The sequence below is a fragment of the Haliotis cracherodii genome, unplaced genomic scaffold (genome assembly GCF_022045235.1).
Source record: "Haliotis cracherodii isolate W230 unplaced genomic scaffold, xgHalCrac1.p SCAF_18, whole genome shotgun sequence".
Classification (NCBI taxonomy): domain Eukaryota; kingdom Metazoa; phylum Mollusca; class Gastropoda; order Lepetellida; family Haliotidae; genus Haliotis; species Haliotis cracherodii.
In genome coordinates this window covers 2,743,920-2,765,354 of record NW_027266273.1, presented here as the reverse complement: position 1 = coordinate 2,765,354, position 21,435 = coordinate 2,743,920, and the positions used below count along the sequence as shown (strand labels likewise).

At 36.7% G+C, this 21,435-nt stretch overlaps 1 protein-coding gene across 7 annotated transcripts in view; it reads left to right on the top strand.

Annotated features, from left to right (window-relative positions):
- LOC139465667 (serine/threonine-protein phosphatase 6 regulatory ankyrin repeat subunit B-like) overlaps nucleotides 1-21,435 on the top strand; it is a 229,112-nt gene that overhangs the window by 60,156 nt on the left and 147,521 nt on the right. For all 7 annotated transcript variants that reach the window (XM_071247412.1, XM_071247411.1, XM_071247418.1 and 4 more), the window contains 10 exons: nucleotides 10,501-10,623; nucleotides 17,663-17,856; nucleotides 18,350-18,422; nucleotides 18,726-18,853; nucleotides 19,204-19,307; nucleotides 19,456-19,615; nucleotides 19,809-19,967; nucleotides 20,298-20,365; nucleotides 20,840-20,960; nucleotides 21,262-21,332. In XM_071247412.1, coding sequence (XP_071103513.1) covers nucleotides 10,501-10,623; nucleotides 17,663-17,856; nucleotides 18,350-18,422; nucleotides 18,726-18,853; nucleotides 19,204-19,307; nucleotides 19,456-19,615; nucleotides 19,809-19,967; nucleotides 20,298-20,365; nucleotides 20,840-20,960; nucleotides 21,262-21,332 — 1,201 coding nt within the window. The remainder of the gene's footprint in view (nucleotides 1-10,500; nucleotides 10,624-17,662; nucleotides 17,857-18,349; nucleotides 18,423-18,725; nucleotides 18,854-19,203; nucleotides 19,308-19,455; nucleotides 19,616-19,808; nucleotides 19,968-20,297; nucleotides 20,366-20,839; nucleotides 20,961-21,261; nucleotides 21,333-21,435) is intronic.

Below are 21,435 nucleotides of genomic sequence, written 5' to 3'. Positions count from 1 at the left end.
AGAAAACACATGCAGTGCTAAGTTGATGAAAATGGCTGCAATATGTTCTCACAAAATACTGCAGAGTTATTGAAGGTACAAACTATGGATTTAGAAAACAGTAGATTTGTAAGCATTTATTTATTGTTTAATTACAGAAAATGGTAATGTTAATTGAGAACATGAAGTTTTTGAATTTGAAATTTAAACTTTATTGCAGGACAAATGTGAAATAATATATACTTGTGCTGCAGGACAAGGGAAAGGGCACATCATGGTTCAGGATATGTATTGCAGCTAGCACCAAATCACATCTCCACAAACCTTCTTTTAACAAGGGTATTCATAACTGACAATATTTGGATTGTTGTAAGTGCAAAATTGTAGCATATGCCATTCAAAAAGTTGACTGTGTGCTGAGCTATGAACTGAAAAACACTTTATAAATGAGTGTATTAAACAATGTTAAAGAAAAACTGTAAACTCACCTATGTGCACCGTTATTGTTTACAATGTATTGTTAGAAGATGTCAACATTAACAGTGCTTCTGAGTGATGAGTAATATTCAGCCCTGTTTGACATTGAACAGTTTAATGAATTTCTGTGGATGATGTCTTAGTTTGTGATTTATCATGATTGTTGTGTACTCAGTGTCCCAGTAAAGACAGAAGAATAAGGACTTTTGTTGCATGCTTTATATATCCTAGTACTAGCATTCTTTGTTCAGGAAGGTTTTGCATGGTATGAATAGCAATACTGGAACTCTTTATTGCTTTACACTCATCAACCTTCGCAGTAAAAAAAACACTCCCAAATTGTCTTTAAATTGTCAAGATTTGTGACGTGTTTCTCATGAAATGCCAACATTGATTGCCTTCATTACAATAATGAATATTGATGAAAAGTGTATTGGTTTTACTGGATTAGATGCATACATTAGGTAATGGATTATATAAACAAAACACACGGAAAGTTTCTACTTTTCTTGCTGGGGCTTCTAAGCCATTTTCCTGTACTATGTATAAACACCCATCTCTGAGCCAAGGTAAGTTTTGTAACACTGAAATTTAACCCTAGGAGGAGCAAAAATCACTTGTATCATCATACACTAATCATTACCTGGAATAAACCATGGCATGTGGATATTTGTTTCAAGCAAAATACTTTTCCCTCCTAATTGCTCAACTGTGCATGTCGTATCTTAACAATTCCTTTCCAAGCTTTATAATCTGTTTTATTCTTTGATAGGCATTTAGAAGTTGGAGTACTAAGTAAGGATAAGAAATTTATGTAATTGTAATAAAGAAGTTGTTCATCCATAAATTTGTTATCCTTACTTTATAATCTGTGCTAAATCCATAGATCCCGAGTGCTTAAATCTCTTTGTATTGTGCTGGGCTGTCAATGTACATTATGCTTGTTACCCTCATGGATGTGTTTGACATGTGAGAACTTTATTTGTGGTGGGAAATAGGGCTGTTATCTGAATGTACACATTGCTCACTCCTGCTGGGTATATTTTTATTTTACCTGTAAAGGTGAGAATTTGTCTATGACCGTCTTTACGTTCAACACTGACAGCAACAGATACAATGATTCATACACTGACTTAGACATTTAGGATTGAGTGTTTATAGATTTAATAATAATGTCTCCTGGTGTAACATACTGTACACGAGTAGATCCTGAGGGGATTATTGTAACAATAGCTGTTAATTCTGAGCCAAAAGGAAGACTTTCAGAAATGGACAAACTGATTGATATATAATGATAGCACCTGAAATTATGTCTTTACGTTGCTATCAATCTTAATGAGAGCATTTCTGTGTCCATGGCAGTGAAGATATGGCTCCTAACTCAATATACTGACTAGACTTCACAATCCCTGTATTGCCTTTTCCCTGATTAAGTGTCAAAGCTATACTGAGAACAACATTTTCGCTACTTGCTGCCACTAAGTATCATAATTTAATATATAATAATTAATGTTATTGTTTTTGAATATCTGTTCTTTTTTGTGAAGAATGGTATGTTGAACATTATGTGATCCATCTTGGGAGTAATACTACCTAGAACTAAACCAACATAGTATGAAGCAGGGCTGGGACGGGTAACTCAGGTACTCTGGTCTGGTGGGTACTGAGTAGGACCCGGGTACCCACAGGACTACCCAGACTCATGCTCAGTCATGTGATATATTTTTTTATGACATTAACTATAAAATTCATGGTTACACTTTATAAGTACAAGTCGCTAATGTTTGCATTTCTTTCTGACTATGCCCACAATCCTTCTGATTTTTATGTGTTTGAGTCAAGACAAAGCTTCAGTCAACTTCAGTGTACGCACGATCAGATCATTTTGTACTATATCTAAATACTTTTTGCCAGGGCTCCTTAAAAAACCTCCAAATTGAACTTTTTGTACCCAACTTGAGACCTACAGTGGGTACCCAGGTAGTAAATTTAGACTCGTCCCAGGCTTAGTATTGAAACTACGCTTGTAGAGGAGAACGCAGTCTTGTGAATCCCTCATGTTCACTCCCATGTGAGGACTTAACCTGCCTTTTATAAGAGGAGACCGCCTCCATGGTCTAGTGGTAGACCACAGAGAGGAATGTCAGGGGATCGAGCTCTATAAACTCCTCCGCACTAGTACATGCCGCCACACACGCGTGAAAGCATGTCACTATATAAGTACAATCATCTTGGACTTGACCTTAAATCCAGTTTCACCTCACCTTATATATGAAGCAAGAGGGAGATGTCTTGACAGTGAATGATGAGTTCACAAAAATTAGTGTCTTCAGTGCCTGCCAACATGTTTGTGGTTAATGGGCTTTTTATATACTTCTATTACAGTCTGTGGCAAAAACAATTTGACTCTGCTTGGCCAGACCTGTCACTTAACATTATTTTCAGTAGATCTTAATGTATGGATGAGGTGAGGTTAGGTGAGGTGAGGTGAGGTGAGGTGAAATGGGGTTTAACGTCGAGTCCAAGATTATTGCACTTACATAGTTACGTGCATGTACGTGTGTGTGTGTTTGTGTGGCTGCTTGTACTAGTCCGGACTAATGCTGATTTATAGTGCTAGCCCACTGAGATACCACGCTGCAGTTTAACATGAGTACCCCACTCAGACACAGTATACTGACACCGAACCGACCAGTTTTAGCCCCTATTTGCCGAGCGCCAGACAGGGTAACAACAAGTACCATCTTTTTTAACGTCCTTTGGTATGACGTGGCCGGGGATCGAACTCCGGACCGTCCGCTCTCCCTGGGCGGACACTCTACCACTAGACCAGGGAGGCGGTTCTTAATGTATGGACTTTGATGAACAAAGCTTACTGGACTGAAAGATATTTTACTAGACTCAGGCAACAGGCTAGTGTCTAAAGTCACAGACTGAATTACGGGAATACTTTGTCAGATTACGATTGTCAACTTACTGTTTTCTTAAGATGTTGCCATTATTTTTTAAAATTTAGTAATAGTAGCGCTGTCTCATCCATTTTATCATTATCCTGAATATTATTTAGAGTCAAATTATGCAGGATATTGTCATAAATAGATTTTTACATTAATGAATATGTATTCAGGTTGACAGAGTCATTTTACAGTCACCTGTGATTGTGTAACTTGAAATCTTCATATCACTACCCCGTCATCATTTCATTGATAAGTTGCCACTCATGTTTTTGTTGATAGTATGCAAGTGATTATATAGGCCTCTGTAACCCAACATTCACAGGGGGTTGGGAACCTTCAGGCCAAATACGCTTATCTAATGCTAACCTGATGTTGATTGACCAATGGAGAGATAGTTTGATCAGACTAATTTCAGAACATAAACTTTGTAGATGTGATAGCATCTTCATCTGCTCCTGCTAAACGTAGGCTTTGAGCAGACGAAGACACCACTATCATAATGAAATTAAAATTTCACACATACTCAGGGTGCTTCTGAAATTAATAATTTAATTTTATGTTATTCATCTACTATTTGATGACAATATGTCAATGTCGGATTGATTTAATACGTGTCATGTTATAAAAGTTGATGTTTAACATCAAGTAAGCATGAGTACCTGAGGTGAAAATGAAAGTGAATCTCAATAAGCTTGTGGTCCAGAGAGAGCGGTCTGAGTTCGTGGAGGCCGGAGGGCAGTCGGTTAGCCTAGTGGTTAAAGCGTTCGCTCATCACACCGAAGACCTGGGTTCAATTCCTGACATGGGTACAATGTGTGAAGCCCATTTCTGGTGTCCCCCGCCAAAATATTGATGGAATATTGCTAAAAGCAGCGTAAAATCAATCTCACTCACTCACTCACTCCGGGAGGCCAGACTTGATGGCAAGGTTTGCCAGATGGCAAATGCAGCTGAATTAGAATACTGCTGGCTCTCTCTCTCTCTCATCCTTGACAGAACAGAGTTGTGTCATCCAACCGTCACACTTACATTGTCAGAACAGTAGGCTATCAGGTTCTTACAATCAAAGCCATGGTCTATGTAAGAATATTAGAGTGGCAATTAGTTGCAAGTGTCTTTCAATTAGGATGAACCTACAATTAAAGTCCAAACTAATTTCAAAAGAAACAATTGGCCATGATCAGTTTTTCCTCATTGTTTGTTATTTATATAAAACAAAAGCAGTTTAAATAAAAATGTGTTTACAAATAGCAATTTATTTATGCCAACACAATACATTTACAGATGATGAGGTCATCTTATTAAGAAAACAAAATATATTTTAAAACAACAATTTAGAATCACATATCAAAGAATGTCAATATAAGTCAAAAGATTTTCTCTTCATTGTATTATCCTTTTCATTTTCTTGCAGACGTTTCAACACATATATGGTTCTCAAAATTCATTAATTGCAGAGGTTTCAACATATCCACAGTTTTCAAAATTTATTAATGATGAATGATAAACTTAGGTGATAAATCTTGAAGCTGTATTTACTTACTCGAAACACTTGTCAATGGCCTCGAAAAGATTTGCTGCTGATGAGAGATTGCACACTGGCATATCCAGGAACTTTGTGACTATTTCTTCCTGAGTGTCTTCAACACATCTATGCTTGTTGTAAGAGGCAACTAACAGGATCAGGTGGTTGATGCAAGTCATCGTATCCCAATTGCGTGGATCAATGCTCATGATATCAATCATTGGATTGTCTGGTCAAGACGCGATTATTTACAAAATTTGAATATTGCTGGGTGCAGCGTAAAACAACAAACCAACCAACCAACTTTCCATATTCGTTTTCGTCTTTCCGCACTTGAATAGAGATGCAATCTTGCCTTCCAGAAACACCTTTGTTTGTAAATATCATCGGGTGTTACAAAAAGCTCTGAGTTTTTCATGGAGAAGGGTGATTGCATCTGAATTTGATCAGAAAACTTACTTGTAGAATTCTGTTATCATCAACTTCCTGTTCTTGGTTTTTACGTGTAGGACAAAGGAGGCACATTTTACATTCTTGAAAAATGCTGTTTTGTGGGAGAAGTAGTACCTCATGCGGGAGACTGGGAGATTTTATCAAATTGCATGAGTCTCCTGCAAAATGCAGGAGGGTTAGCAGGTCTGTCTGTGACAGTGAAGAGTTGCATCCCTTAGTTATGCCAGGATCTGCTGATTGCAGGAACTCCACATTCTTTCTGATAATTCTTCATACATCATCACCTTACCTATTCTTAAGTGTCTTGCCAAAATGATAAACCTCTAACAGTGTTATTTCTGACTGTTCTGTCCTTCGTAAAGCTGACATGCTCGCATACTGCTGAGTCGCATTAATCATAACTCACTCACCTGTTCTTCATCTGAACAGCTTGATTTGGCTTTTAACTAGCTCTAAAAGAATCAAACGTGGTCAAGATATGAACGTTTACACAGTGTTTGAAATAAAGGTGGGTCCTTGGGTACCTGAGGTTATCGGCTGTGGTATATGAACCAAGAAACACCCCACCCCCCCCCCCTCCAGTGTGTGCAGTTTGCAATTGTACATGGTTAAGAATATAGTCGGTTTAAAAGTTTGGCCTTTTTGCTTGTTTACCTGTGGGTAGTTGTACTGTGTTTCGACCCCTGGAGATCAGGTCAAAGGTTATATTGTTATGTCCTTTTAGTGACATAAACAAATTGTAGATCACAAAAATGTTTGATGGGTTAGATGAAGAGCTGGAATGTTTATGTTGAAGTATGCATGTATAATATATTATAGATTCGGGCTTAACAGGATTTATCCTAAAAAGAGTTTTGACATATTTGTTCAAGATCATTCTCATGATTGATTTTAATTATTAGGAAAAAAATCATATTTTAAAGGAAAACAAATTCATATTTGAAAGGACCTTTTGAAATTACTATGTATTTACTTGAACAAAAATATCATTGAGAATGTGGTCAATCTAATAGCACAGATTTCACTGTTTACTTTTATTTTGTAATACAAATAGAATTATTCATGTGTGACTGCAGCAGTAAGCACTATATAGGTGTGTACATATTCAATTTATTTCATCCGGATACATGACACAGGTGTCTTCACATAAACTTGTTTAGACTAAATTTAGCTATGACTTTATAAGTAAATACACTGCATGAATATCATCTTGTTTGGCTGATCTGTTGAGGTAAGTCGCATAGTGCGTGTGTTGGAAGAGTTACATAGATGGAAAGGATTTTGTTATTGAGGATGATGCTAACATTACGAGATCGTTGCATTAACCATGAGATTAAACCAGTCCCGTTAAATTTCAGTTGGGATCTTGGTACTTGAATGTAAAATGTGTACCTCAAGACCTTTAATCCTCAGCTTTATATTCATATTAGCTTAAACCCTCAGTCAAGTATAATTTCTGTTTGGCTTGTACACTTGGTTCATGGTAGCCAAATCTGGTAATACATGTATACCAGTTTAGGCAGTAGGTATATTTCAGTTTAACTACAGCAGGTACACCAAGAATGGGCTTTGCATTTTGTACCCACGTGGTGAATCCAACCCATTTTGTGTGTATTGTAAGTGAACCTCTGTATTGTCAACCACTGAGGTCACCCCACAGCCTACACAAATTTAAGAATTTATTTTGTTGAATTAGCAAAACATTATGTCTCTGGAAATTCTGCTCACAGAATAAAGAGTACAAAATTCAGCAGTGATAAAAACAAGTGTTTTTTAAAGTGTGCGTCAGGGCACTGATAATGTTTTTTTTGGTGTGCCCTGGGGTGTGTACGTGCCATTTATGTACATGCCAACAACATCAGGGACGTTTCACCACCCCTTGTAATTACGACTTAAAATATAGTTCAGTGTAACAAAATATTTGAGGTCACTAAAATTTTTATAATATATTTGGGTATGATTATATACAAATTCAACTTCAACAAAAAATATTATTGAAATCTATGAGACTGCTGTTGGAAGCGAAAGAATATACGCTGGTCAAGTGAAAAAATGGTGTTTTGGGAAATGAACTGTTTCTATATATTGACGAGTTAAATGAGACATTTACAGATTATAGCCAAACATTTTCAAGAGAATAACAAACAGTAAGAAGCATTATTAACTCCATAAGTCACTATTGTGCCTTGTCAATGTGGAACTAAAGAGAATATGAAGTCAACAGTTTGTGTACAGGCAAGACACTTACGATAAAGGGAGACAACTTGGGGAGGTAACTCTTGTGTGCCAATAGTTCCGTCATAGTGTCATGTTCTCTTCAGTTAAATATCAAGTGTTATTTTCACTGCAATGTAAGTATCAAGTGTTGTGTTCACTGCAGTGAAATATCAAGTGTTGTGTTCACTGCGGTGAAAATATCACTTTTCTCAACTTCAGAAACTCAGTCTTTCACACCGAAGTATATAATAAAATATGTGAAGCTGAATTTCCGGTGTCCAGCGTGATATTGCTGGTTTATTGCTAAAAGCGGCGTTAAACCATACTCACTGACTATAACCCTATACAAGAACACGACCTGACTTGTTGTGGGACATTCTGCAGGTGTTTCTATTCTGTAGCAGTTGATAGGAGAATACTACTGTTGTGGTATCTATACCCACCTGGTTCTTACTGAAATTCGGTCACCTACATAAGTTGTTCACTATCTAATGTGTCCTTGGTGGCAGAATGTGTCTTCTTACATCAGCTTGGGGGAACTGGGACTGTGTGATTGTTTGATCATTATGTGTTAGAAAAACTATTAGTTCACAATCTGGTATCTGGGTAAGTATTTGTTAACAGTTTCATGTTTATCATGTTGATGTGTGGCAATCAGGTATTTCATATTTCTGCAGTGAAGGCAATTTCTATTAGCCCCCAAAACTGAATGATACATAATTAAATGTACTTTGGACAATAGGTATATGATGCATTTATGGCTTCCTGAACCTAGTTTAATGAGGATGAGTCAACCAGCTCCTCATTTTGGCTAAAACATCTGATGAACAATAGATACTTTTCTGTGGCAGAAGTTGTTTCTTCTCCTGTGTATCATCTGGCATGCAGTGTGGTTGGTAATCAGGATACAGTTGATTGCTGAACAATTATCATTATAACTTTCTTGATGTTTTCAGGTTTTTTTGCATGGTCAAAAGAGTATTAAAAAACACATTGCATTTAGGTCAACAGTCTTTATGATTTCTACCAACAAGCCTAAAGCTACTTCAGGCAACAAAATTTGGAATAGTTGCAATTTTTCGTTTTTTTCTGTTTTATCTTTGATGGATAAGAACAATAAAAAGATACAACTACAAAAATGATATGAAAGTAAACTAACTATTAACTTTTTATGTAATGATTGATGAATGTATTGTATGTAGTCTCTTTTAAAGGGAACAAAACTTCTGAGCAGTAAATACAGACACATCTCTTAACAATTACTAAACAACCTGCACTTTAAACACTATCAGTATTGATTCGCTCCCACTGAACCCATCGGTCCAAAGAACTTTAGGACAAATAGAATGACAAAAAGTTACACAAATTTCTAATAATAGATTTCTTTGGCTATGTAGACCGACTCAAACTATTTGGAAAGCAAAAATCTGAGAATCATATATTAGAAAAAGTTTCGCCTAAGGGATGATTGGGTTGTGTGGTTAAAGTGACATCATTTCCCAAAGAAGTGGACACAATAAGGAGCCGCTATTTTGTCTACCAGTCATGCTGCTGTAGTTCTCTTTCTGAACATCACATCCTCATAAACTAAATGGGGAGGATTTGGTTGAGATCGTGACAGGTCTGGGGTTATTGTCCCCGAGGTCGCTTGCCTTGGTCAGATGTCCTCAGACTGACCCTAGGCTTTATTCCGTATGCTTTAGTTGGCAACAAGGTTCAATCACTGATTTATCAGGTTTATGGTAAGCAAATATTGTTTTTCTTCCAGTTGGGCATACTATTATTATTATACATGTGACAGCTTGTTTGTCATGATGTGAATAATGTGTGTACTTATATTGCGCTAGGCTGCATACACTTTGGGAAGTATACAACTCAAGCTGCCTTGTCTGTTGCTAGATGGTTAACAGTCACTTTGTCAGACTTTAAGATAATGGTGTCCATAGAAGAGTATTACCCTTCTTTTGTCTGTATTATTTTTACATAAAATGTTTCCTGCAAACAGTTTAATGTGCATTGGTTCTGTTCTATTGCCTTTGCATTAATAACATAAAAATGTAAAAATCCAGAATATAAAAAAACCTTGTAATATCACATAGGAAAATATGTTATTCATCAATATTTGATATATTTTTTTTTCTGAGGCATGTTATGACTTTAGACTAACATATAGTCTCTGAATAATTTCTGTATTTACTGTGTGAAGCAAGTGTAGTAATTCCAAAGGAAGGCACCATGGGATCACCACTGCAGCAACAATTCCAATTTCTGTCCCGTCAGGGTTTAGTACAAAATATATTTTTAATAACTACCGACCATATTTTTCACATATTTGAAAGTGATTTTTTTTAAATCACTGAGTTCAGCTTTTGAGAAAAAAATAAATCTGAAAGCCAACAGATATAAAAAAAAGACCTTGGTTAAATAACAATAATTCTGTAAGGGAACTCCCAAGTATTGAGGAACCCCGGAGTCTCTTAATGTTCTAGAACTGAGAATTAAGGATGAGTATTGGCTGACAGAGAAGGGGATGAGGCATGGAGGGAAGGCAGTGATTGTTTTATTCAATTTATACTTTGGGGTCTGTAACAATAACTAATTATTTACCAATGAGGCATGTTATAACTCCTTAGGATGTTCTGTTTTTCTTGTTCTTCCACCTGACATGTTGGGGTCATATAAAGGCCAGGGTATGCTCATTGGTCTTACATTTGACAGATATAAGTGTCCAGTTTTGCACATGTATACATAGTAGTTACTCTGCTAGACAGGTTCTAGGTGATGTATGTGTGATCCATGTATGGTTGAGTATCTTCAGATATATCTTTCATCCTTTATCTATGCTATATTATATATAAAGCTGGAAACTAAGTTCCTATTTCTCTATTGCAGGTGTGGACCAGCAGTTTGATAATGGCAGCGGAATGCTTCACCTCGCGTGTCTGGCCCGCAACAATGATGCTGTACAGTACCTGATAAACACTGGTATCTCTCCAAAACTGAGGGATAAAAACGGTAAGATCCCCATGCCACGATATATAAATTATTAGATTGTCATCCAATTATGATTTTAGTTAGGCTGGAGGCACTTCGTAAGTACATGTGTGTATTTTAATAAAAAAAATTAACTAACTCTTCAAGGCATATGTGAACATAAACTATGGACGGATGTGATTCACGTGAAACACGAGTCTTTCACAGGACTATGTACACGGTGTTTCATCAAGTGTAGAAAGTCTCAACACACAGCCAAGACACCCTAAATACCATGAGTATTCCAATTACAGGATATTTACCATCCCCACACTGACTTGATAATCTCTATTTATCATGCAATGACTGCACATACACCTGTACGGGCGGTGTTCTTCAGGGACCTGCATGTGTTCTTTCAATTCATTTATTTATATTTTATTACATGTGACTATGAAATGTGTGCACTGGCACGGTGGTGCACCAAACCGGTAAAAACTGTGGATTGCAAAGTTTTAGTGTATGTGACATTTAAAAGTCTTTTAATGCCAAGAATAAAAATACTTTTAAAAGTTTAAAAATATCTTGCAAAGATTAAAATGACTTAGACTAGTATGGCATGCCACAGGATTTACAGACCCTTGATACAAGTTTCTTATTGAATGTCTGCATGAGGGATGGTTTTTGATTCTTGCTGCCATTCAATAAATGTCAAATAAGGGCTGTGTAGATATAGTTATAGATAACACAGAAAGTAACCTTCAACAACCAACTTTTTACCTGGTAACAACAAAAAACAGACATAGAACATGGTAGGTTGAACAGGGAAATCATAGTTGTTTTATTATATCTTTTTGACAACATCCAGTTATTGCAAATGGAACCAGTCATGAAAACAGCACAATGACCACCTGCTCTCCCAGAACAAAGAAACTACTTTAATATGTTGTGTATATAGGTGTCTCTATGTAGCTGGACAAACAAGAAATTCAGTAATTGGAATAATCAGCAGAGCGTGTTTTGATATGGTTATGAAATAATGAACATGGTATTCTGGTATGTGGAGGACTGAGTACCAACATGGAAGATTCAACAAGTCCAACTCTGAACATTTATAAGAATATACTAAATTACAAGGTGCTCAGCTCTAGAGTATTTGCAGTTTGCTGGAATATTTCTGACTGTTGCATTCAATAACACTCAGGTCCTTACTCTCCCTGACTTGTTACCCCCATTAATCTGAAGACCCGCCTCCTATGATCTCGTAATCAGCAGGGGATCTGGAATTAGCAATTGAGTTGTTAATTAGTTGCTATTAAGAGATTAAGATAACAAACTTTGGATTAGCTGTACATTATAATTAGAGGATATTGAGTTCATAGAAAGATGGCGAGAACCATGTGAAAATAGGTCAATAGGAAAAATTAATTCTTTTAGAATAAATCTGAAATTAAGCATATTATGAATGTGGTCGTTACGACATGATTAGTTTATTGTGTGTCAATATGGGTGTCCAGACATGAAGACCAATACTGGGAGTATTATCCTGATGTCTTAACATCAGAGGTGGTAGTTATTGCACTGATTCTCACGTCAATAAGTACCGATATTACCCATAATGCCCAGCTTGTAGTCAGTGAATCGTAAGGGTATATATAACAAGGACAGATCACATTGGCATGATTCAGCGTAATGGCTGTAATTGGGGAGAGTTTTAGAACATTTGTGTTTCCTGAATCGTATAGTGTCATATACTTGTCAGAGAGTGATGTGCGGATGTATGTAAGACCTAAGGACAGTTATCATTACAGGCCAATGGGTAAGTAGAAGATCTGAAGAACAACCCAAATGTGACATTTAGCTGTATAGGAATCATGCTTATGTTATCACAACTTTTAACCAAATGGGGATGGGAGTGAGAATAGGCCCCCATTCTCTGGTGCATGTCAGAGCATGGGTATCCCTGTCATCAAGGTGCCAGAATTTGCTGTGCACAGTTACTTCCCTTTGGTGTACCAGCAACCTATGATCAGAGGTTTGAATCATGGGTTTGAATCCCAGAGTCTACCTGACTATGATTCTAGGTTTGTTAGGCTTCTAAATGTGCTGATGGGTTTCACCAAAATTATTTGATGAATGTATATCATGGAAAGAGATATGATTTTCCTATTTTAGTTGTTGTCTGTAATCTGGGTTGTGTAAACTCATGTTGATGTATAGACCACCATGAAAGAAGAGGTGGGGTTTGTGTAAGCTGACTGAGATAAGTACTTTATGTGTAGAATATTGAGTATGCATGTTTTCATTGCAAGCAACAGTCAGTGTTGTGATTTAATCTTGCTGGGCTTCAGAGTTGAAACTGTTTCTGATGTTGGTGTGTTGTCATTTTTTATTTATTTTTCTCTTTAATAGTATAACAACAAATTTCCGGTGAATCCTATTTCGTAACTTATTTTTCCCTTTACTTTTAATCGACAAAGCTGTGAATAGTTTTCAAAATTGCACCGTAATGCAATGTTCACTCACAAAGCTAAAACAAAAAGTTCAGTCTACGCAAACTAAGTTGAACTGTAATTGTTCTGCTGCTAGGAAAGTATACCATAGGGATTATGGGATTAAATTGTGCCAGATTGTGGTATAGTCAGTTGATACTGTCTTCTTCCATAGCAGCAGAAAATCAACAGACAGAATAAACCAACATTTATAAAGTCTTTATGTCACAAGCGCTAATGTTCAAGGATGTACTGACAGTGTATCTTAGAGCTGAGATAACTGTTGGTCACTGCCTATGGTGGTATTAACACTACTTGCGTGACAAGCTGACATCAGACAGAGTACCCACTGACTTGAGAGACCTAAGTATGATAATGTGGTATTTACAAGGAATTACTGTTTCCATCTGTCTAGAAATGTGATTAATAGCAGACACAACAAGTCAGTTAGTCAGCCAGAAGGAGGAAGGACCTGTATTTACTTATAGACTGTTCAACACATTAGTTAGTCAGTAGGAAGAAGGACCTGTATTTACTTATAGATTGTTCAACACATTAGTTAGTCAGTAGGAAGAAGGACCTGTATTTACTTATAGATTGTTCAACACATTAGTTAGTCAGTAGGAAGAAGGACCTGTATTTACTTATAGACTGTTCAACATATTAGTTAGTCAGTAGGAAGAAGGACCTGTATTTACTTATAGACTGTTCAACACATTAGTCAGTTAGTAGGAAGAAGGACCTGTATGAACTTATAGACTGTTCAACACATTAGTCAGTCAGTAGGAAGAAGGACCTGTATTTACTTATAGACTGTTCGACACAGTAGTCAGTTAGTAGGAAGAAGGACCTGTATGTACTTATAGATTGTTCAACACATTAGTTAGTCAGTAGGAAGAAGGACCTGTATTTACTTATAGACTGTTCAACATATTAGTTAGTTAGTAGGAAGAAGGACCTGTATTTACTTATACACTGTTCAACACATTAGTCAGTCAGTAGGAAGAAGGACCTGTATTTACTTATACACTGTTCAACACATTAGTCAGTCAGTAGGAAGAAGGACCTGTATATACTTATAGACTGTTCAACACATTAGTCAGTCAGTAGGAAGAAGGACCTGTATTTACTTATACACTGTTCAACACATTAGTCAGTCAGTAGGAAGAAGGACCTGTATTTACTTATAGACTGTTCAACACATTAGTCAGTCAGTAGGAAGAAGGACCTGTATTTACTTATACACTGTTCAACACATTAGTCAGTCAGTAGGAAGAAGGACCTGTATTTACTTATAGACTGTTCGACACAGTAGTCAGTTAGTAGGAAGAAGGACCTGTATGAACTTATAGACTGTTCAACACATTAGTCAGTCAGTAGGAAGAAGGACCTGTATTTACTTATAGACTGTTCGACACAGTAGTCAGTTAGTAGGAAGAAGGACCTGTATGAACTTATAGACTGTTCAACACATTAGTCAGTCAGTAGGAAGAAGGACCTGTATTTACTTATAGACTGTTCGACACAGTAGTCAGTTAGTAGGAAGAAGGACCTGTATGTACTTATAGATTGTTCAACACATTAGTTAGTCAGTAGGAAGAAGGACCTGTATTTACTTATAGACTGTTCAACATATTAGTTAGTTAGTAGGAAGAAGGACCTGTATTTACTTATACACTGTTCAACACATTAGTCAGTCAGTAGGAAGAAGGACCTGTATTTACTTATACACTGTTCAACACATTAGTCAGTCAGTAGGAAGAAGGACCTGTATATACTTATAGACTGTTCAACACATTAGTCAGTCAGTAGGAAGAAGGACCTGTATTTACTTATAGACTGTTCAACACATTAGTCAGTCAGTAGGAAGAAGGACCTGTATTTACTTATAGACTGTTCAACACATTAGTCAGTCAGTAGGAGGAAGGACCTGTATTTACTTATACACTGTTCAACACATTAGTCAGCCAGTAGGAAGAAGGACCTGTATTTACTTATAGACTGTTCGACACAGTAGTCAGTTAGTAGGAAGAAGGACCTGTATTTACTTATAGATTGTTCAACACATTAGTCAGTTAGTAGGAAGAAGGACCTGTATTTACTTATAGATTGTTCAACATATTAGTTAGTCAGTAGGAAGAAGGACCTGTATTTACTTATAGACTGTTCAACATATTAGTTAGTTAGTAGGAAGAAGGACCTGTATTTACTTATAGACTGTTCAACACATTAGTCAGTCAGTAGGAAGAAGGACCTGTATTTACTTATAGACTGTTCAACACATTAGTCAGTCAGTAGGAAGAAGGACCTGTATTTACTTATAGACTGTTCAACACATTAGTCAGTCAGTAGGAGGAAGGACCTGTATTTACTTATAGACTGTTCAACACATTAGTCAGTCAGTAGGAGGAAGGACCTGTATTTACTTATAGACTGTTCAACGCATTAGTCAGTCAGTAGGAAGAAGGACCTGTATTTACTTATACACTGTTCAACACATTAGTCAGTCAGTAGGAAGAAGGACCTGTATTTACTTATACACTGTTCAACACATTAGTCAGTCAGTAGGAAGAAGGACCTGTATTTACTTATACACTGTTCAACACATTAGTCAGTCAGTAGGAAGAAGGACCTGTATTTACTTATAGACTGTTCAACACATTAGTCAGTCAGTAGGAGGAAGGACCTGTATTTACTTATAGACTGTTCAACACATTAGTCAGTCAGTAGGAAGAAGGACCTGTATTTACTTATAGACTGTTCAACACATTAGTCAGTCAGTAGGAGGAAGGACCTGTATTTACTTATAGACTGTTCAACACATTAGTCAGTCAGTAGGAAGAAGGACCTGTATTTACTTATAGACTGTTCAACACATTAGTCAATCAGTAGGAGGAAGGACCTGTATTTACTTATAGACTGTTCAACACATTAGTCAGTCAGTAGGAAGAAGGACCTGTATTTACTTATACACTGTTCAACACATTAGTCAGTCAGTAGGAGGAAGGACCTGTATTTACTTATAGACTGTTCAACACATTAGTCAGTCAGTAGGAAGAAGGACCTGTATTTACTTATAGACTGTTCAACACATTAGTTAGTCAGTAGGAAGAAGGACCTGTATTTACTCATACACTGTTCCCGGAGTCTGGAAACTGTCATATACGCCGGACATGTCTGATTTGGAATCTCAAATGTACGGTTTAAAATATTACTTACCGGACATTTAAATTTTTCTGTCCGGACATTTTAAAAAGTATTGTCAGGACATTCTTAAATTTTGACCGGATGTGATCAACAGTTAGGACTGAGCAGTTTCTGTCTGCAGTTGTAACACAATGAAGATTATCTACACTGACAAGCTTTGTTTGTTTTGATTGCTGTAAATACATTGTAACTACATGATAGTCCAATCGGTCAATCACAGTAATAGGCAATAAACTGAGTTGACGCTGATTAATCGAGGATTAATTACTGAGAACATCTTGTTAATTTGAGTAAAATGTGTTTACAACTGTACATAAATACCTTGCATCATCGATGTACCTCATTATCCTCACAATGCTACGAAACGTAACCTCAGACAAGAAGCGAAAGCGTGACGACAGCCAGTCGACCGATGCAAATCAGTCGAGCGGATCTGCCAAACCCTAAAAGTCTGAATGATCATTTTGTAAGTCTTGGCTAACGACTTTCACTTGGTTGACATACAATGAGGATTTGCAGATTTTATTGTTTTCAGTAGCTAGTCGTATATTGAATCTTGATTGACCGCCATTTTGCTTTCTGTGACGATCGATATCAAATTTTTTTATGGTCAATAATTAAGAACAGATGAAGAAAGTATTCAAATAACTATTGCTATCAACAATAGTTTAGTATTTATGATTATATTATCTGTCTTGTTTTTAAATAATCTTTAGTTTAAAAAAAAACTTTTCCCGTGAGGTCACGTGATAACCAAATATGGGATAATAGTCTCGATCCAAATGTTACAACGCGTACACTTGAGCAGACTCATGAATATTAATTAGACCGTTCACTACGTTAACAGATCGTTATTATAACAGAAACAAACGTATGTTTTCCATATATATCTAAAATGATATTATTTGTTATTAATTGTCCGGTGAATTAAACAATTTAAATTGAAACAATTCACGTAACAACTTGTAATGTGTGTGTAAAAAGTCGTATTAAAATACGCTATTTGCAGGGGAGATGGCCTAAATGCAAATGTCTGATTGGGATTTTAAATTTTCCGGCCCCCTGCACTGTTCAACACATTAGTTAGTCAGTAGGAAGAGGGACCTGTATATACTTATAGACTGTTCAACACATTAGTCAGTCAGTAGGAAGAAGGACCTGTATTTACTTATACACTGTTCAACACATTAGTCAGTCAGTAGGAAGAAGGACCTGTATTTACTTATAGACTGTTCAACACATCAGTTAGTCAGTCGGTAGGAAGAATGACCTGTATTTACTTATAGACTGTTCAACACATTAGTTAGTCAGCCAGTAGGAAGAAGGACCTGTATTTACTTCTACACTATTCAACACATTAGCTTGTTTGTGACATTCTGCAGGTAGTACCGCTGATGAAGTTTGCATGTGCCCTTCGGTCAAGCGGCAGTTGCCCCAGCGCTACCTGGTGTCCAAGAGTGAGGTTTCGGCCACTGGACACAGGATGCTGATGAACCCCAGCCTCCAAGACAAGGACAATATATTCAGTCTCGCCAAGAACCCAAAGTTCTTTGATGAGATTCAGAAAAAGTTACAGGTATGTAAAATTATTTCCCCAAATGTATCAAAATATCTGAAGAATTAACATGTTTGAAACATAGCCTGAGAGTTGCTTCCCTTAGCTATTACAGGATATGTTGGAAATGGATTTGAACGCCAAATATACCCCCATCTTAATACTTGATTTGGCAGCAAGATACATGTTCTCATGGGTTTTTGACAAAGGTTCTAAATTTGTACAATCTGCATCACATTGGTCTTGTTCGTTTTTGTCTTAACCCCAAATCACTCACAACTTTTCTAGTTGCTCACTGAAGGCTGCAACTTCCACAATTCCTACTCTTACACAGATTTACTATAGTATAACACTGTGGTCAGTTGTGGAATGAGTCAGGATCCAGTGTTAGTATTGCATGAAGCATGCCATGATGACCTACATGTAACCAAAACAAAACATACAAGTGACTGGAATAATTAGCAATGTTCTTACTCATGGTCAGTTTTTTATGCTTTCTTCAATTATTTTTCAGATATTTGACTTTAATGTAAACACTGAGTGTGACAGCAATGGTGACTTCCTACTTCACATTGCATGCAAGGGAGGTAAGTGAATATTAGAAGGAATATATATTATTCAATAATAAGAGATCCATATTATTTTGTTCATAAATATATGAAACAGTTCATATGTGTGATAATCATAGTAAACCTTCCCAGGGAGAGCCCAGTAGCTAATAGGCTTGTTCACATGTATAAGATTCATGTTTGATTCCCCAAGTGGGTAACCAATTCTTAGTTTCCCTACCTGTAATAGGGATTCAAAATTGACCATTGAATAAGACCTTCCTTCCCTCCCTCCTTCCCCCTTCTCTCTCTCCTTCACTCACTCACTCCCTCCTTCTGTAGGTCTGAGTCAGCTGCCGCTGGTCATGGCGTTGGTCAAGATCCAGGGAGCAGACGTGGAGCTGTGCAATGCAGACGGGATGACGTCACTCATGTTGGCTGCCACGGCTGGCAACTGTGTACTCTGTGATGTGAGTTTGGCATCGTTACTTGCAGCAAACTTGTCTCATAGTTATTACATGTGTTATATAACCCCAAAAGTCTGGAAATACCTTCCTTCTATTTGGAAGGTCTACACATAAAAAAGTACTCCATGTCCATGATTTGTAAAACTAGACAAAATTATTAATATTTCATGTTGTAGGGAGATTCTGTTTGTTTGATTTTCAAGGCTAACTCAATTTTCATATTTTACTTTACATTCAAACAGTATTTTGTGTTTGAGATACCTTTGCTTACAATTTCAAGTTTTAATTATGTTTGAACATTCTTTTAGGACATTTACAGACACAAGTAGAAATTTCTGTATTATGTTTCACAGGTGTTGATGTGTCTGTTTGGAGCAGATCCGAACAAACCCAACCCAAACAATGGGAGATCAGCATTGCATTATGCTACAGAAGGCAATCACAGGAAGTCTGTCGAGTGAGTTGTCATCTCTTTGAAAAACAATCAGGCTTTCCCTGCTCTTATCAGGGGAGATAACATCCTGATTATGAACTATTATAAGGTTAATTACTGATAGTTCTTCTCAAGCCAAACATTAAATTATGCTTCTTTCAAATTATTTAAGGTGTCTTATTCGACGTGGTGCAGACGTGAATATCGAGGACCATGATGGCCGCCGCCCTGATGATATCCCATCATGCCAGAATGTGCAGGATGACTGCAAAGAGGTCATTGACTTCAACAGAATGCAGCGTCTTGAGACACTCAGTGAGAAAGTCCGTAAGGTAAGCTGACATTTAAATTGAAAACTAAAAAAGGCATAATCAAATCTTCTGTTGGCATTGCTGGCTTAGAACTTCAAATGACAGTCTACACTCAATAGAAAGGTAGCCAAATATAATAGGTGTAGTCATAAACCCATCTTAGGACTGACTTTACGCTTGTCTATTGAGTTTCATGTCTTCATGTGTGTTGCAGGGAGATGTAGAAGCCAGCATGTTGCTGCCGACTGACCTGTGTGTAGTTGCCGACGACGGCTACACACTGCTGATGATAGCGGCCATTTACAACCGTGGTAACACATTGTCTCATCTGCTGGCAAAGAATAAAGCCACCATAGATGCTCAACATACCAAGGTGTGTCCAGCTCAACTGAAAGAATTATACACCAATTCTCCATACAATTATGTGATCATCAAGTTAAAAATCTAGTAAAATTCATTTTCATGTAACAGATTGTTATTTCTATTGGAAATTAAAACTAATCACCTGTATAACAAATTTTATGCTTAATGGTATAAAGGTATAGTGAACCATCATTCTTGTAATTATATCATGCAAAGTATCTGATGATAAGTTAAAGTTCATTTGAAATTAATGAAATTTGAAGAAATTGGATGTAATTTGTAGTAAAGAGTTAATACCATATTGAGAAGGCTTTATTTGAAACCTGTTTCTCTTTACCAGACTGGAATGACCGCTCTCAGCATTGCATCACAGATGGGCAATGTCGAGGCAGTAGAGATTCTTCTCAAGTAAGTGGGGCAAGAAATGGCTTCATATGATGGACTTATTGGTGAATTACGAAATATCAATCGCATGTTTTGCCTAGTCAAGAGTAGACTAAAAAAAATAATAGTCTTGGTTCTCAGGCACCACCCGCATCATAATAAAGCCTGCTGCATGTATTATTGTTTATATTTCCATTTTCAAAAATATAAAAAAATCCTAATACTTAAACACAATGCACAACAACAAAATGAAAATGGAAACAAAAACGAAATGTGCAATGAACTTTATGATGCCTGAGAACCAAGACAATTTTTTTTTTTAGCCTTATGATATTATCTTTTATATGGAATATTGCTGAGTGTGGCCTCAAACAAACATACATTTAGCAAGTTAACTGTGATGTGTGCCATATTATAATGAGAAATACGTAGTGGTAAAGGTAATCAGCTGATATAGGGTAGGCAGATACATATATAATATGAACCTTTGTTTCGCAGGAACGGTGCTAACCCCTCCATCTCTGACATGGAGAGTTATCTCCCCCTACACCATGCAGTGCTCAACAATCATGAAGCGGTCGTGGACTTATTTCTTGATTTCTTCCCAGATACATATGTGGTTAGAACCTTTTGCCTTTTTAAAACTGATACTATTTCAGATAAGATTGAAATAATCATATAATAGCCTTGTGTAATTTTGTTTCGGTGGTTATGGAAAATAGTTTCTCTTTTTGTTATTTGAAGTTTGAGTTCATTTGAATTCATGGCTGTCTGTGACCTTAGTCACTAGTCCAAAGCCCGTGTCTAGTAAAATTATGTTCAATATGAAATATGCTGAAAATTATGCTTTGAGCCATTTTCGGGCCAGTGGACTCAAATGTTTTGGCACGGACTGCATTGGATTGGATTTCTGTTTCCAGGGATTGCACACAGCCCAGAGACTGATCAAGAAGTCGTCCATTCATCATAAAGTAAAGTCGGCATGGGAACGGTCAGTACATATGCACTAAATGGAATAAAGGTTATAAAGGTTTCATTTTATGTCATTTTTTCAAAGTTATAATTTTATTTCTGTTTATTTGATGATAGATTAC